This window comes from Myotis brandtii, unplaced genomic scaffold, assembly GCF_000412655.1.
Source record: "Myotis brandtii unplaced genomic scaffold, ASM41265v1 scaffold126, whole genome shotgun sequence".
NCBI classification, from domain to species: domain Eukaryota; kingdom Metazoa; phylum Chordata; class Mammalia; order Chiroptera; family Vespertilionidae; genus Myotis; species Myotis brandtii.
This window is the reverse complement of record NW_005354425.1, coordinates 1,195,826-1,210,458: the sequence shown is the minus strand read 5'-3', so window position 1 is coordinate 1,210,458 and position 14,633 is coordinate 1,195,826. Positions and strand designations below refer to the sequence as shown.

The 14,633-nt window shown below is 39.8% G+C and overlaps 1 protein-coding gene across 1 annotated transcript in view; it reads left to right on the top strand.

Moving 5' to 3' along the window:
* Positions 1-14,633, top strand: part of DOCK11 (dedicator of cytokinesis 11) — a 141,734-nt gene that overhangs the window by 22,304 nt on the left and 104,797 nt on the right. The window contains exons 6-10 of the mRNA XM_014534185.1: positions 828-911; positions 4,748-4,888; positions 6,087-6,299; positions 12,067-12,189; positions 13,638-13,720. Coding sequence (XP_014389671.1) covers positions 828-911; positions 4,748-4,888; positions 6,087-6,299; positions 12,067-12,189; positions 13,638-13,720 — 644 coding nt within the window. The remainder of the gene's footprint in view (positions 1-827; positions 912-4,747; positions 4,889-6,086; positions 6,300-12,066; positions 12,190-13,637; positions 13,721-14,633) is intronic.

The following is a 14,633-nucleotide window of genomic DNA, read 5'->3' as shown; positions in this document are numbered from 1 at the left end:
GGCCAGCCAACCTCATGTGTCCCTTCCCCCACCCCGCCGGCCAGCCAAACTCCTGCAGTCCCTCCCCCTGGGCCCTGATGGGGAGGCTAGCCGGTCAACCTCCTGGGGTTCCTCACCCCAGCCGACTGGCCCCCTGATAGGCCTTGATCGCTGACCAAGCCGAGGGACCCCACCTGTGCACGAATTCGTGCACCGGGCCTCTAGTGGTATATAATAGTCTATGGCTAACACCATGGATATGTAAAGTGTTTTCTGTCTTATTTATTTCTCTTCTGCATTCAAAGTCTCTTGGATTCCTTTTTGTACTACTATGGGTTGAATAATATTTTTTAAAATATATTTTTAGTGATTTCAGAGAGGAATGGAGAGCAAGAGAGAGAGAGAGAGAGAAACATCAATGATGAGAGAGAATCATTGATCGGCTGCCTCCTGCACACCCCCTACTGGAGATTGAACCCACAACCCAGGCATGTGTTCTTGACCAGAATTGAACCCAGGACCTTTCAATATGCAGGCTGACGCTCTATCCACTGAGCCAAACTTCCTAGGGCTGAATATTATGCTTGATGTTATGAGAGGAACATAGAGTCTAAAAACCTGATCTATAGCTTATTGTGGGTCATAGTCACAGCGACTCTCCTCCAAGCAAGTATTCTTTATCCATCCTAAGTACATGGAAATGGAGAATGGTATATTTTTGAAGCTGTGCCAGATTGCTAGTTTCACGGAAGCTATATATTTAAATGGCATTTAATACTGTTTTGAAGGAAATAAAGGAATGTTTGGTATGTGTGCATATATGTAAATATATGTTTTAAATTTTTTAGTATGGAAGAGAAACTGAGCAGCTAAACAAACTCAGTAGAGGGGATGGAAGACAGAACCTCTTTTCTTTTGATTCGGAAGTTCAGGTATTAATATATTTCTTTAAATAATCCTACAATTGTTGCTTATTTGGAAAAAAACACATTTAAAATGTTGAAATCACTGATTTTTGCACCCCTGCGTAATGTTGATTGCTTTATATTTGTCTTGTTATCTTTGAACAGGTAGCTTAACAACTAACTTCACTCAAGAGGACTGTCACATACGCAAATAGTTTGGGACTGAATATACATGGTTTTCTTTTTCAGTTCTCTATTTTCTTTTCACTTCATCTTATGCCTCAAAATGGATAAGTTAAAGAATTCTTAAAGATGGTATTAGTGCTCTTGTAACCTATTAGATACAATTGTGGTCTAGTAATAGTGAGTATCTGCAGCATGAAGAACACCAGGTCATATGAGACAGGTGATTTATTTTCCAGTTTTGACGTAGGCCTGGAAAACTGGGGTAATTTTTACATCTGGCTCACTCTAAATGGAAAGTGGTGCAAGGAAGTGCAAGTTTATGTGCATGTGGATTTTCACCTTTTCCATGAGAGTTAGGTACTTTTTGAACTAAGAGATATGCAGTTAATATTTAATTTCATGATATTTTCTTTTTTAAGTATATCTTTATTAAATTCAGAGAGGAAGGGAGATGGGGGAGGGATAGAAACATCAATGATGAGAGAGAATCATTGATTGGCTGCCTCCTGCACGCCCCACACTGGGGATTGAGCCAGCTACCAGGGCTTGTGCCCTAACCGGTATTCGAACCATGACCTCCTGGCTCATAGGTTGACACTCAATCACTGAGCCATGCTGTCTGGGCTAATTTCATGATATTTTCTAATTAAATTGCTGATTTGTTTAAATACAAAATTTCTACAGCATTTATGTATTATATGTATTTTTCCTAATGAAAACACATTTCATGAGAAAATGAAATTATTTGAGGGGAGACTAATTTTTTTCTTTTTAATTTTTCCACATATGATTTATAATTCAAATCTTTGAGGTGTTCTGAAAATAGAAATATATGCAGTATGTAAGCATTACAGTTTTACTTAGTGAAAATATAAAATAATTTTGTGAAGACTGATTTGGTGTTTTCTTTTTGCTTCATACAGTTTCTTGATTACAATATTTTTTTAGTTTGAAATGGGAAAAGTATATAGTCTGTAAATAATGCAGAATTTTTTTCCAAGTAATTTTATTTTCTTATGTGGTATTTTTATTATTTGGGGAAAATTTGTTTTAAATGTTTCATCTCCCCCACCCCCATCATTATTACATTGTGTAAGTTATATGATTTTTTAAAAGTATATCAGACCTCAGGAATTTTAGTTCTAAGATATTCATTCATAAATTTCCTTGTTCCAAACATATCTGAGGCTTTGATCCCCCTCCCCCCTCTGCAAGCACCATGATTGGGCTTTAATTGGACATGTCAGCCCCTTTCATTGTATACAAAGAAGCCAATTGACTGTGGTTGAAACTCAATTCAGCATCTGTAAAAAAGGAATGTGGTGTAGTGTTTTTGTGGTCATGGAACTAAACTGATTTTATGTTTGAATTGCTTATCAGTGAGCTACAAGTGAGAGGAAAATACACAGTTGTGATGAAACTTTAAGGACAAAAAATTGCATTTAGTGTTGATTATGGAAGGCAGGCTCACTACAGAGAAATCCATGTTGTCTCTGTTGAGTACCTTTACTAGGCGAAGTGCCATCCTATAACATCAGCCTTCTCTTTTGGCCACAGTTTCAGTGTTTACAGATATGCTTTCTATCACGGATTTACAGAATAAAGCAACGCTGACCTACTGAAGTGAATGGCTCCAACTTTGAACGACTGGGGAAGGCCATATGTCCGACTATTTGCACTCAACAGACCTGAGAAGGGAAAGGATTTGGGGGCTGGGGTTTAGTGATTCAGTCCAGTTTCTCCTCACATTCCACTGTCTGAGATAGAAAGGAGAGCAGATAAATTGGTGGAAATTAGAATTGATCTCCATGGCAATGACTTGCCTCCTCTGGCTCCACAGATAGATAAGTGTTCAAGGGGGAGCTGTCTAGGCCCACGCATTTGTATTCCTTTTGTAGATAAATAGACTCGGGGGTGGGGTGCGCAGAGATTGTGCTTTCAGGTATGCATATTATATTTTAGGCTCTTTTAAGGAGGATTTTATCACTGATGCAACCTGGGTCAGAATGGCTACATTTATCCAAGATTCTTCAGGCACAATACCTGTTTTGGCTTGAATTACTTAAGCAATTGAGAAAAATTCTTGTGTTTCTTGGCTTGAGTTTTCCATATTGGCAGTATTTTCTGCCTAGATTCACCCAATCATTTCCCGCCTACCATGTCTCTTGTCTTAATTGAAAGTATAGTAAGTTGTCCCACAATCTATACTTTTCCTCCCACTTGTGAACAGAATGTAAGTCTGGTTAGACATTCATAATGAACAGACGGACTTAGATTGCCTGAGCTCTGTGAGCTGAGAAGGAGGATTCTATGAGTATGTTTGGGGAGGGACAGATTCCTCCCCTGCTCAGAGAAATTCCTTGACTCTCAATATCTTTGTTTGAAACTTAAAAAAAAATTTGTAATATCAAAAATTAAATATATGTATATCTCTGTGAGCCAGGGTACACCCCCCCCCCCAGCTCTGTTAGAAGCTAAGCTCAGTGTTTATCAGTTTCCTGAGCAGATGCCTCTCTCTCTGTTCATCATTTAAACCAGGGGTGGGGAACCCTTTTCCTGCCAAGGACCATTTGGATATTTATAACATCATTGTAGGGTCATACAAAATTATCGATTTAAAAATTAACCTGCTATGTTTGATCAAACATTTAATTAAATCACCTCTAATGTTTTGGCAGGCCAGACCAAATGGTTTCATGGGCCTTACATGGCCCTGCGGGATGTTCACCACCCCTGATTTAAAGAGAGGTGGTCACCAGGGTTCCTCTTCAACCTGGTTGCCACTGACTCCCAAATCCAGATCTCCAACCCAGACCTCTCCTGTTTTTCCAGCCACTTACATCACCTCAAACTCAACACATCCCAAACTGAACTCATCTGTACTCATTCTCCCCCCATCTTTATTTCACAGTTAAGTGCATAACATCACAATCTATTAAATCTTCCAAGGTAGAGACCATTGTGTAATTCTTGATTCCCCCCATGTCCATTTATGTCAGTTTTGCTTCCTGTACAGCTCATAAAAGAACCCAAACTCCTACCATTCTCAAACATATATTTTGTGGTGAAGACAAACAATGAACACCTGAGTAAATATTTAAAAAATATTGTTGGAAAACTAAATCAAGGAAAGGGAGAGTAGACTCTCAGAGTATGTGCAGTTTTTATAGAGAGTTAAGGGAGACTCTGGAAATGTCAGCTGAATGAAATGAAGGGAGTAAGCCATGTGTCCGTCTGGCGAAGGAGGGGGTCCTGACAGAACAGCAAGTGCAAAGGTCCTGAGGTAGGAGTATACTTGTGCTAGAGAAACAACTAAGGATGCCAGTGTGACTGGAAAAGAGAGGGCAGGGGGAAAGGCAAGAGTTGTAGGGTATCAGGTCAGAGGAGTGGGGGGAGGTAGGAAGTCATGATGTATAGGGCTTTTTAGGTCAGGGTACACTTGTGACTTTTTCTTTGCCTTAAATCAGAGTCTATAGTCTCATCTCCCTCCAAAATTTCTTTAATGGTGTTTAAACCTTAGTCAAAGAGCTCTACAGAGGCTGTTGAATGAAAAAATAAAAAGGGTTCAAATGAAGAATGGACAGAGAACTGTTGGATACTGCAATTTTTACTCATACATCTATATTAATATGAATCCGATTTTCTTTTGGAAATAATTCATATTATCTGTTTTGTAGAGATTGGACTTTTCAGGAATTGAACCTGATATAAAGCCATTTGAAGAAAAGTGCAATAAACGTTTCCTGGTAAATTGCCATGATTTAACTTTTAATATCTTGGGTCAAGTTGGAGACAATGTAAAAGGACCACCCACAAATGTATGTATGACTTTTCCTTCTACTTCCCCTAAACCAGTGCATTAAGAACACATCTTAATTTTTTATAACTGAGAACTAACTTACTGGGTGAAAATTCTATTGCTACATGTTTTGATACATTTGACATGGAAGAATTTCACGTATGTCTTTCTTTTGCCAAAATGTGACTATGTCTTCATCTTGAAAGATTTGTGAAAGTTTTACCTATTCAAAAGGCAGATAGAATAGGCTCCTGACATTCAAGAGAGACATATCCCCAGAACCTGGTAAACCCTCAAATTTGTGAATTCTACTAGAAAATATGACTTCTGTGAAATTGGCTCATAGCCATGAGTAATGAACATGAAAGCCATGCAGGGGTCCAGATGCTATGCAGTCAGCCTCATTCACTGTTCTCAGAGTGAATTAATTTTGTTCTGCACAGAAAATTCTAATTATTAGCTATTACGGATCATTTGATTTGCTCAGAAATTCTTGAAACTATAAATGTAAAATTGCCAGAGAGTCTGAATTTCATGTTCATCTTGATTTTTTTTTTTGGTTCTAGTTTTGTCTTTGAAAAATATCCACAATGATTTGTTCTCTCTTACAATGTAGCTGAAACTCACTAGCAGACTTTCTGTGTGTAAAGGGTTAATCTTTATGCCATCTGGCATGAAATTTCTCTTTGTGACCAGCTCTCAAATGCCATCTGTAGAGAGGAATCATGTTTTCCAAAACTGCTGATGGGGCAACAAAGCTTTTGTCAAGTAATGTGATGTTGACTGTTATTAGCTTTTATGAAATGTAAATCCAGTAAGCTGTAACATAACAAAAGGGAAGATTTATTTCGATTCTATAATATTGGCATTATTTTGGGGCAACTTCAATAAACCTATAGAAAATTAAATTTTATTTGTTGGACAATTGGTGTGCTTTAAATTTGGCTTCCAATTTCTACTCATCAATTAAAAAAATTAGAACTTGTGAAATTATTTATACCTGACAAAAGTTAAAATTTGTAGGCCTGTTATTTAGAATGTTCTTTCTTATGTGCAAATGAGCTTTAATGCAATTTTAGCTAAATGCTGAACTCAGAAAGAAAGTGTAATCACAGAAACTTGAGGAATAAAAAAAATATTTTGTAATTTGTGTCCCTTCACACACTCCACCTAAAAAAGCCGTCTTAGTTTAAAAATGGAATTGTCTTCATTCCCAGGTTGAACCCTTTTTTATCAATCTTGCCTTATTTGATGTGAAGAACAATTGTAAGATTTCAGCTGACTTCCACATAGACCTGAATCCCCCTTCTGTTCGTGAAATGCTGTGGGGAACTTCAACTCAACTAACCAGTGATGGAAATGCAAAAAGCTCTTCACCGGAGTCTTTCATTCATGGAATTGCTGAGTCTCAGTTACGCTATGTAAAGCAGGTAAACCATGATCTTTTAGAATAGAATAAGAAACAGATACACCCTCGGGTTATTTCATTGTTTCAGGCCAATGTTATCATGGGCTTTCGTCTCTTGTAAGGTCTGTGTATTGGTGTTTTTCTAGTGACTGTAATTGGAGAGAAAAAACCCAGAAACCAGAAAATAAATATGCTAGTAATACACTTGCGAAGTAACATTTTAATTGGGATCATGATGTGAGTCTCAAAAGTGTTTTGTGACATGGACTGCAGATCACATAGACACACACACACACACACACACAGACAGACATACATGCACGCATGCACACATGCATACCCATGTGCATACTTCTGAGCAAGGCAATAGGTGCCTGCGAGGCTTGTTTCTTTGAAGAAACAGTGACCTTACATTGACCTCCCATCTCTAATTCCTATTTCCATTATGAGTAGATAGTTTTAATGGAGCATAAAGGCTCTTTATACAAGGAGTTCTGGTTGAAAAGCAATGGGAGGGAACTGCTGTGTCACAACTGTAATGCTACTCTCTTCTGTCCTATGTGGTGCAAAGCATTTCCTTTAGAAAGAGCCTAATGATTCCCTGGCATTTTGACCTCTGACCAGAGTGGCAGCTATAAGAGGTTAGGCAGAGCAGAACTGATTGCCTTCTAGACTTTTGCAACTGAAAGGAAACTATAGAGTGAGGCAAAGAATTAGAGTAGGAAGAACAAAGCAGCTCTCATTGTAAGGAGATTTATTTTTCCCAAAATAAAAATGTTCTTATTTTCTGATTATAAAGATATACACATTATCGTATAGAAAATTCAAACAATACAAAAAGTATAAAGAAGAAAGTAAAAATCACCAGCCATAGATGGTAATTATTAACATTTTGGCAAACATTTTTCTAGGCAGCTCTGTTGTATGTATGTGTAAACACATACAGTTTGTATAAGACTATACATGTGTATCATGTTCATGCTGTTTTATACCTACTGTATTCATTTAACATGGTTATCATTCTTTATCAACATTTTTAGATAGTCACATTCTTAAAGGCTAATATGATATTCCATTGATTTAATTAATTAGAATATTTATAATTTTTGGATATAATAAATAGCACTGCATTGAACATCCTTGTGTGTACATGTTAGCTCATTTTTTGAATTATCTCCTTAGAATAAAGTCCCAGCTTTGGAGTTTTGAGGGTCAACGTTTATGCTCATTGGTACAGACTGCTAAATGGCAGGGGAAGACTTTACATGTGATGTCACTACCCTCTTTAGGCTACAGATCTTTGGTAGCTTTTCCCTGCATTGTCCATTACCCCTTGTTCCCTTACGGCCCCTTCGTTTGTTACTCAGACTATAGTTGTCTCATATGTGTACATTCCACAAAACGGCCTATGCTTCTAAAAGAGAGATTGAGCAGGTTCCGTGGGATAAATATTTGAGAACTTGCTATTGAATTGTATGTTTAAAATTTCCCACATGATATCAAATAAGTCCTTTTAAACCAACGATGTGTTTACTGTATTACTTCAATGTACTTAGTTGTGTGTTCAATGCAAGAAGTTCAAATTGTGCTTCCAGGTGTCATCCCACTTGTAATCTAAGTCAGGAATAAAACCAGCATGTTTTGAATATCTCCTGTGTGCCAGAATTTTCCACTGGTGTCTCATGGAATCATCATACTCTCCTGAAATAGTATAATTATTGCTGTTTTGCAGACGAGGGAACTGCAATTCAGGGAGGTTAAGTAAGCTGTCCACCATTACAGAGCCAGTAGTGTTACCAGCAGGATTTGAACCTAGGCCTGTTTGAAAGACCTCAATCAGCAATGTTAGGCAGAATGCAATTAAGTGCTGAGGTATACAGCATAATGGTAGTAGAAGAGTTTAGAATGTGAGGAGGGGTCAGTCGTCAGGAGTTCACTTAGAAGAGTCCACAGAAGATGAGGGGCTTGAGAGAGACCTCAAAGGAATAGATGAGAGCTGGGCAGGTGAGAATAATGGGCAGTGGCCTCAAAGGACTTTATCATTTTGAACCCTCTCTCAGATCAGCTGAAGACACCAGGAAATGGTCATTTACTTCAAAGAGTTGAACCTTTTATTTGGAAGAAGTCTTTTTTTTAACTTCTTCCCATTTAGGACGCGGAAACAGTACTATGTAAGAGAGACTTAGTGTTAGCCGATCTCAGCTCAACCACTTTCCAGCAATAACAACAATTCAAGCACTTACTATTGCTGATCTATTTCTCTAGGTATTTATCTGTATGAAGTCATTTAATTCTCACAACACCCCGGTAAAGTAGCTAGGTACTGTTACTATCCCCATTTTGTAGATGAGGAAACTGAGCACGGAATAGTCAAGTGGCTTGCCCAAGGTCACAGAGCGAATAAGATGAGGAAATAGGACGTGAACCTAGGTCTAGCAGGCTCCCTAAGAAGCCCATAGTTTGACCCCTATACTGTACTGCTTTCATGTCACCCTAGAGAGAAGAAAGCAGCCCATTTCTCCAGCACTCCCAGGAAGGGCTGATGGTAGACTATTCCCTTCCAGCAAGGCTATTCAAGTAGCAGCATTATCTATGGGGACAGGCGGCTTCCAGGGTTTGGTGGATGTTGGGTGTTTTGGGACCATTCTAGGCTCTCCCCACCTGCTCCTTAGGATCTTTCTCTCCTGTGGCTTCCTGAGGAGCCACGGGGTGATCACAGGAAATGGAGGAAGTTGGCTCCATCCAGTAGTTTTGCTTCCCTGACACCAAACAGCTACTGTGAGCAGTCACTTTACTCTCAGCCTCCTGGCAGTTTCTTCCCAGATACCCTGGTAGAGCTCAATGCTCCATGTCCCCCAAGGTTGAGTTGGGGTTGTGGGGGAGCTGCTGACTCTTGGGGGTTGCCTACCTGTGGCTCTAGGCTCCCTCTTAGAGGGTAGCAGTTGTTGGATTGGTGAAAGGGTACAGAGCTACCCCCCCACTACTGCATGTCTTGCCATGCCTTAGGGGGCTATGTAAGTGATGGGGATTGGGGACCTGCCTTATTCTTTTGAGGGAGAGAACATTGAAATGAGTAACAGTTACCCTGTGCTGGGGGGGGGGGCGCAGTCTATACCTCCTTAGTGGGAAAGGAGGGCTGGACCAGAGGCCTTGTCCTAAAGGGCAGACTCCTAGCCCATGTGGGCTTCCTGGACTGTCTCTGGCTATCCTTCTGTGTTTGGGGATGGCAAGGCTAGAAGCTAATTGGACCAAAGGCAGAACAGCTCCAGAGAGTATCCCCCTGTACTGGAATCCCTGGTCAGTTAAAAAGTGAGCATCTTTGTGCCTCAGCATCCTCATCTGTCAACTGGAGGTAACGTTAGTACCTGCGTCCCAGGGCTGCTGAGAGGGTCAGACAAGGCAGGCCATCTTGGAGAGCACTCAGCGCTGGACCAGGCCCATTGTGTTTGCTCAGTACCATGTGGCTGCTAGTAGGGGCAGCAGTAATAGTGATCACAGATAAACGAGTAAAAGCAGCTTGCTCTTCTTATCAATTGTCAAGTCATTTCAGATCATAATACTCCTAACTGGCATCGTCAGTGTGGGGAAATGCTGAGAGTACAGGGAATGGGGAACTAAAGGTACTCAGTGGATGTTAGCTACAGCAGTAATCGGTATTACTGTTCTCATCCAGCCTCATTGCATGATACATTGGCTGCAGGGACCCCGAGGTTGAGAGGCAGTATAGCATGGGTTGTATAGTCTGGAAGCTCTGGCTACAGTCTTTTTTGCCCCTTTACTTGCTGCATAAACCTCAATTTCTTAATCTTTAAAATATGTATTATCGCCCAGCCAGCATGGCTCAGTGGTTGAGTGTCGACCTATGAACCAGGAAGTCACAGTTCGATTCCAGGTCAGGGCACATGCCCAGGTTGCAAGCTCTAGCCCCAGTAGGAGATGTGCAGGAGGCAGCCAATCAATGACTCTCACCATTGATGTTTCTCTCTCTCTCCCTTCCTCTCTTAAGTCAATAAAATATATTTTAAAAACTATGTACATCATAGTGCCTGCTTTAAGGGTTTTTATGAAGACTGAGATAATGCACGAAAACCATCTAGCACAGTTACGTGACAATTGGTACGCATGAAATTACATTTGAGGCGAAATTACATTTGAGGCAGTCTGCCAGCCGCATCCCACAGTTCGAGCAGCGTGTTCCTGGCAGTAGTAGAAATCCAATTCTGTGACCTTGAGTGGCTTTGGGCCACTCTAGTAATAACCAGGTACCAATGTGCATGACTTCATTTAATCCATACGAGTCATGGATTCAGTAGCTAGTACTATCATCATCCCTATTTCATAGATGAGAACCCTGAGACGTGGAGAGGATCTGACTTGCCTAAACCCCGTAAATGGTGGACCCAGAATTTGAGCCCAGGAAATTGTGCTTCCGAGCAGTTTTTAACCACTTCATTCCATGCTTGTTGCTTGGGAATTCAAAACTGTATTAGCCATTAACCTGGGATCCTTACAAGCTTTTGGAGAATGGAAGGGATTACTTAGTGCCTTGCACTCATTTTTCTTTTCTGCTTTGTCTACCTCAGAGGGTTCTATCTGGAACAAATGAGATAATGTGTCTGAAATGCTTTGAAAACTGGAAAGCACTATCTTAACACAGTTGGTAACACACCAAGTAGAAAAACAAAACTTGGTAGAGTCCCAATGATGGATTTTTCCACTTGAATTCCTTTGTGTGATGCTCCTTTAAACAACAGACATAATCAACTAACAGGCTGTTTGGAAGGCATTATATTTGGAAAGAGCTGAGCTGGACAGGGTATATGGTTGTTCCACATGCATTCAGAGAAAACTTCTGTATCTTTGGTTGCATCTACCTTAGTACCCTTAAGTAAAGCGCACAGGAACAAAATGAGGTTTGGATCCTGTGTCCCCTACCTTTACAGTGAAAGCCCCAGAGCTCTTTACCTGTCACAAAGGAATACTTTCTGTAAGATGATTTAGTTTTTACGTTATGCAGTTTGAAAACTGTTACACAGACCAATACCGTATTTTCTTCCTCTTAGCTGCTGTCAGTATTACTTGTGACTGAATTACTCTGGAGTCACATGCAACCACATTTAAAAATGCTTATCCAGCCCTAGCCGGTTTGGCTCAGTGGATAGAGCATTGGCTCAAGGGCTGAAGGGCCACAGGTTTGATTCCTGTCATGAGCAGGTACCTTGGTAGTAAGTTGGATCCCTGGCCCTGGTCGGGGCACGTGCCCTGATCGGGGCATGTGTGGGAGGCAACCAATTGATGTGTCTCTCTCACATTGATGTTTCTTTCTTTCTGTCTCTCCCCCTCCCTTTCACTCTCTCTAAAAATCAATGGGAAAATATCCTTGGGTGAAGATTAACAAAAAATAAAAATACTTATCCAGTTTTATTTGAGAAATGCACAGTATTTTAGCATATGCCGATTAAGCCAAACAATATACATTGTATTAATGAGATCCAACAATGCACCTTGCAAACACAGCTAAACACAAGAAGCTAAGCAGCAAGTGTGACCACCTGCACTTTCAAGACTACTAGATGTGAAATTGGTGACAAAATAGAAAATCCATTTGGAAGGAACATTGGGATCTTGGGAAACGGTTTGAAAGGAACTGTTATCTATTTCCATCATGCCAGACATGAGTCTATGTTGACTACCAACATTCTATGGTAAATGCACTGCATGGAATCCTTAATCAACAACTGTATGTACGAGATTACATAAAAACTAATGGATGTCATTTTTTTCCGTAGGGAATTTTCTCAGTGACGATTCCACATCCTGAAATTCTTCTAGTTGCGCGAATTGAAAAGGTGCTCCAGGGCAACATTGCGCACTGTGCAGAACCCTACATCAAAAATTCAGACCCAGCAAAGGTATTTATAAAGATCATCTGTGAACATTTCAGCTTAATGTAGAACTTGCCTTTTATTGATATTCTAAATGGGACTGTCAATGACACCCCAAAAACTTAGACTCAGCATGCAGTATACTGTGAAAATATTGTATACTAGGCTAGGTGACTATGCATGCTAAAGCTTGAACGTGACGTTTTTCCCCTTTCCATTTATGTTCTGTTTACATGACAATCTGATTTCTGCTAGCTTATCAAAATAAGAGCTAAAGGTTTTTCAGCAACATCTGTTCATTGACACTGTATCCTTGGCAATAGCCACTTTTTTTTAAGCCCAGCCCTAGAATATCAGAGGTGGGATGGTAAAGATGATCCGTTTCTGTAGTTCCCCAAAGCCAGTCTGTACTCAAATTTACTCCTGTATGAAGATGACAGGAGAAAAGAAAAAAGAGATAGTGAGCGGTTCATGAAGCTAAATGTATTCAATTCAAAGGGCTGTTTTTTATTCTGAGGTTTTTGCCCTTGCCATTTTGTAATCATTCCTCCTATCTATCCTTCATGAAATGTTGGTATATTAAATGGTAGGGATTTTTACTGTTTCTTGTATTTAAATGGCAACATTGAAAGTCAGCAACCCATATAATTATCTAAATTTCTGGACCCTGACATCTAAACTTAGGGAAATTATTGATTGAATCCTCTGTTCTCATTTTGTAAATGAGAAAACTGAGGCCCAGAGAGGGAATGTATTTGTGGCACAGTTCATTAGCAGCTCTCCAGCTACTGAGTATTTATGAAGAGTCCATCTGTTCTACGTGGCATTTACTTGTGTATTCGAGCAGTGTTTATGAAGTGGAAGATGCTGAGGACACATGTGACTAATTTGTGAAGAAAAAAAAGGTCTCGATATAGATAACAGCTTCTAGCATCTCTATCCCTGACGATAAGTGTGTAGCCAGCATTTCACAGCCCATTGATATTCTATAGGCAGATAATATCCTTTGTTATCTCCCAGTGCCTCTGCATATAGCGGCTCCTGCCCATGCAAAACTAATTGTATTGACTCTTGGTCACTTGCCTTTTAGCTTGGGAGTAAAAAGGTCAACTATATCCATTTCTTCCAAGAATGTCCAGTGTCTATCTGCTCTTGTGTGAAAAGAAATACACATTTAAACTGCTTAAAAATTTCCCAGTGGGAGTCTGGTCCAAAATGTGCCCTACATCTTATTTGTCTGTCTTCAGATATCTTGATGAAGATCTGTCAATGGAAAAATACAAAACCTTTAAGAAATACTGCTTTGGTCTTGGAAAGTGTGTAGCTGATGCACGTTGTGTTGTATTTGTGGCTATTTGAATAAATTTTTTTCTAAATTTTGGTATTTTATATTAGATAAATTGGGGACATTATTTTGGGGAGAATCCCTGGTAGTTTGAACAAATATGAGCCTATCTTCTTATTTCTGACCTTAGACAGCCCAGAAGGTGCACAGAACAGCCAAGCAAGTGTGCAGCCGCCTTGGACAATACAGAATGCCCTTTGCCTGGGCTGCCAGGTGTGTACATATGTAATCCGGACCCTTCTCATCACACTCATATGTGAACTTGAGGGATGTTGTTTTTGCTAGCAGCAGTCAGCAGTTTGTTTCTGACAAACCAGTTATAGTTTGCCAGTTATACTTTGGGGCACCTGGGATGTGCCCTAGTCCCTTTGGGTCCTATAACAAATTACCTGCTTAAACAACAAATATTTAAGCCAAAGGTTTATGCCTTAAACAACAAACATTTATTTCTCACCATTCTGGAGGCTGGATTTCGTAAGATCAGAATGCCAGCATGGTCAGGTTCTGGTGAGATTCTCTTCCAGGTTAGAGACAGCTGACTGTTTTGTGTCCTCACAGTGCAGAAAGGGGGCAGGCAAGCTCTCTGGTCTGTTCTTACAGGGGCACTAATCCCATTCATGAGGGTTCCACCCTCATGACCTAATCACCCCAAAGATACCACCTCCTAATATAATCATCTTGGGGATTAGACTTCAACATATGAACTTGGGGTGTGTGTGTGATACAAACATTCAGTCCATAACAGGATATAAGAATTCTTTGTCTTAGAATTTGCTGTACATCAAAGACCCTTTAATTTCTTCATATGTCTTGCTTTTGGGAAATTTTCTTTGGCTTGGATTACTGATTTCACTGACACCACTTAATTATATTGTGCTTTAAAGCAGAGCTAATTTCCTTAAGTGATGGCATTTTTTTTCCAGAAAACCAGAAATTATTGTAAATGAAGTACGGTATGTGCACTATTTCAGAGTTGACTGGGTTTATGCTTTGAAAAACTAGCATAGAATAATTCTGGAAAACATACCAAAAATGAGAAGGCAAAAAATGCAGTTGTTAAGTGCAAGTCTGTAATTAATAGTTTTTTTTTTTTTTTGCTTTCTAATGACTAATTCGGTAAACTCTT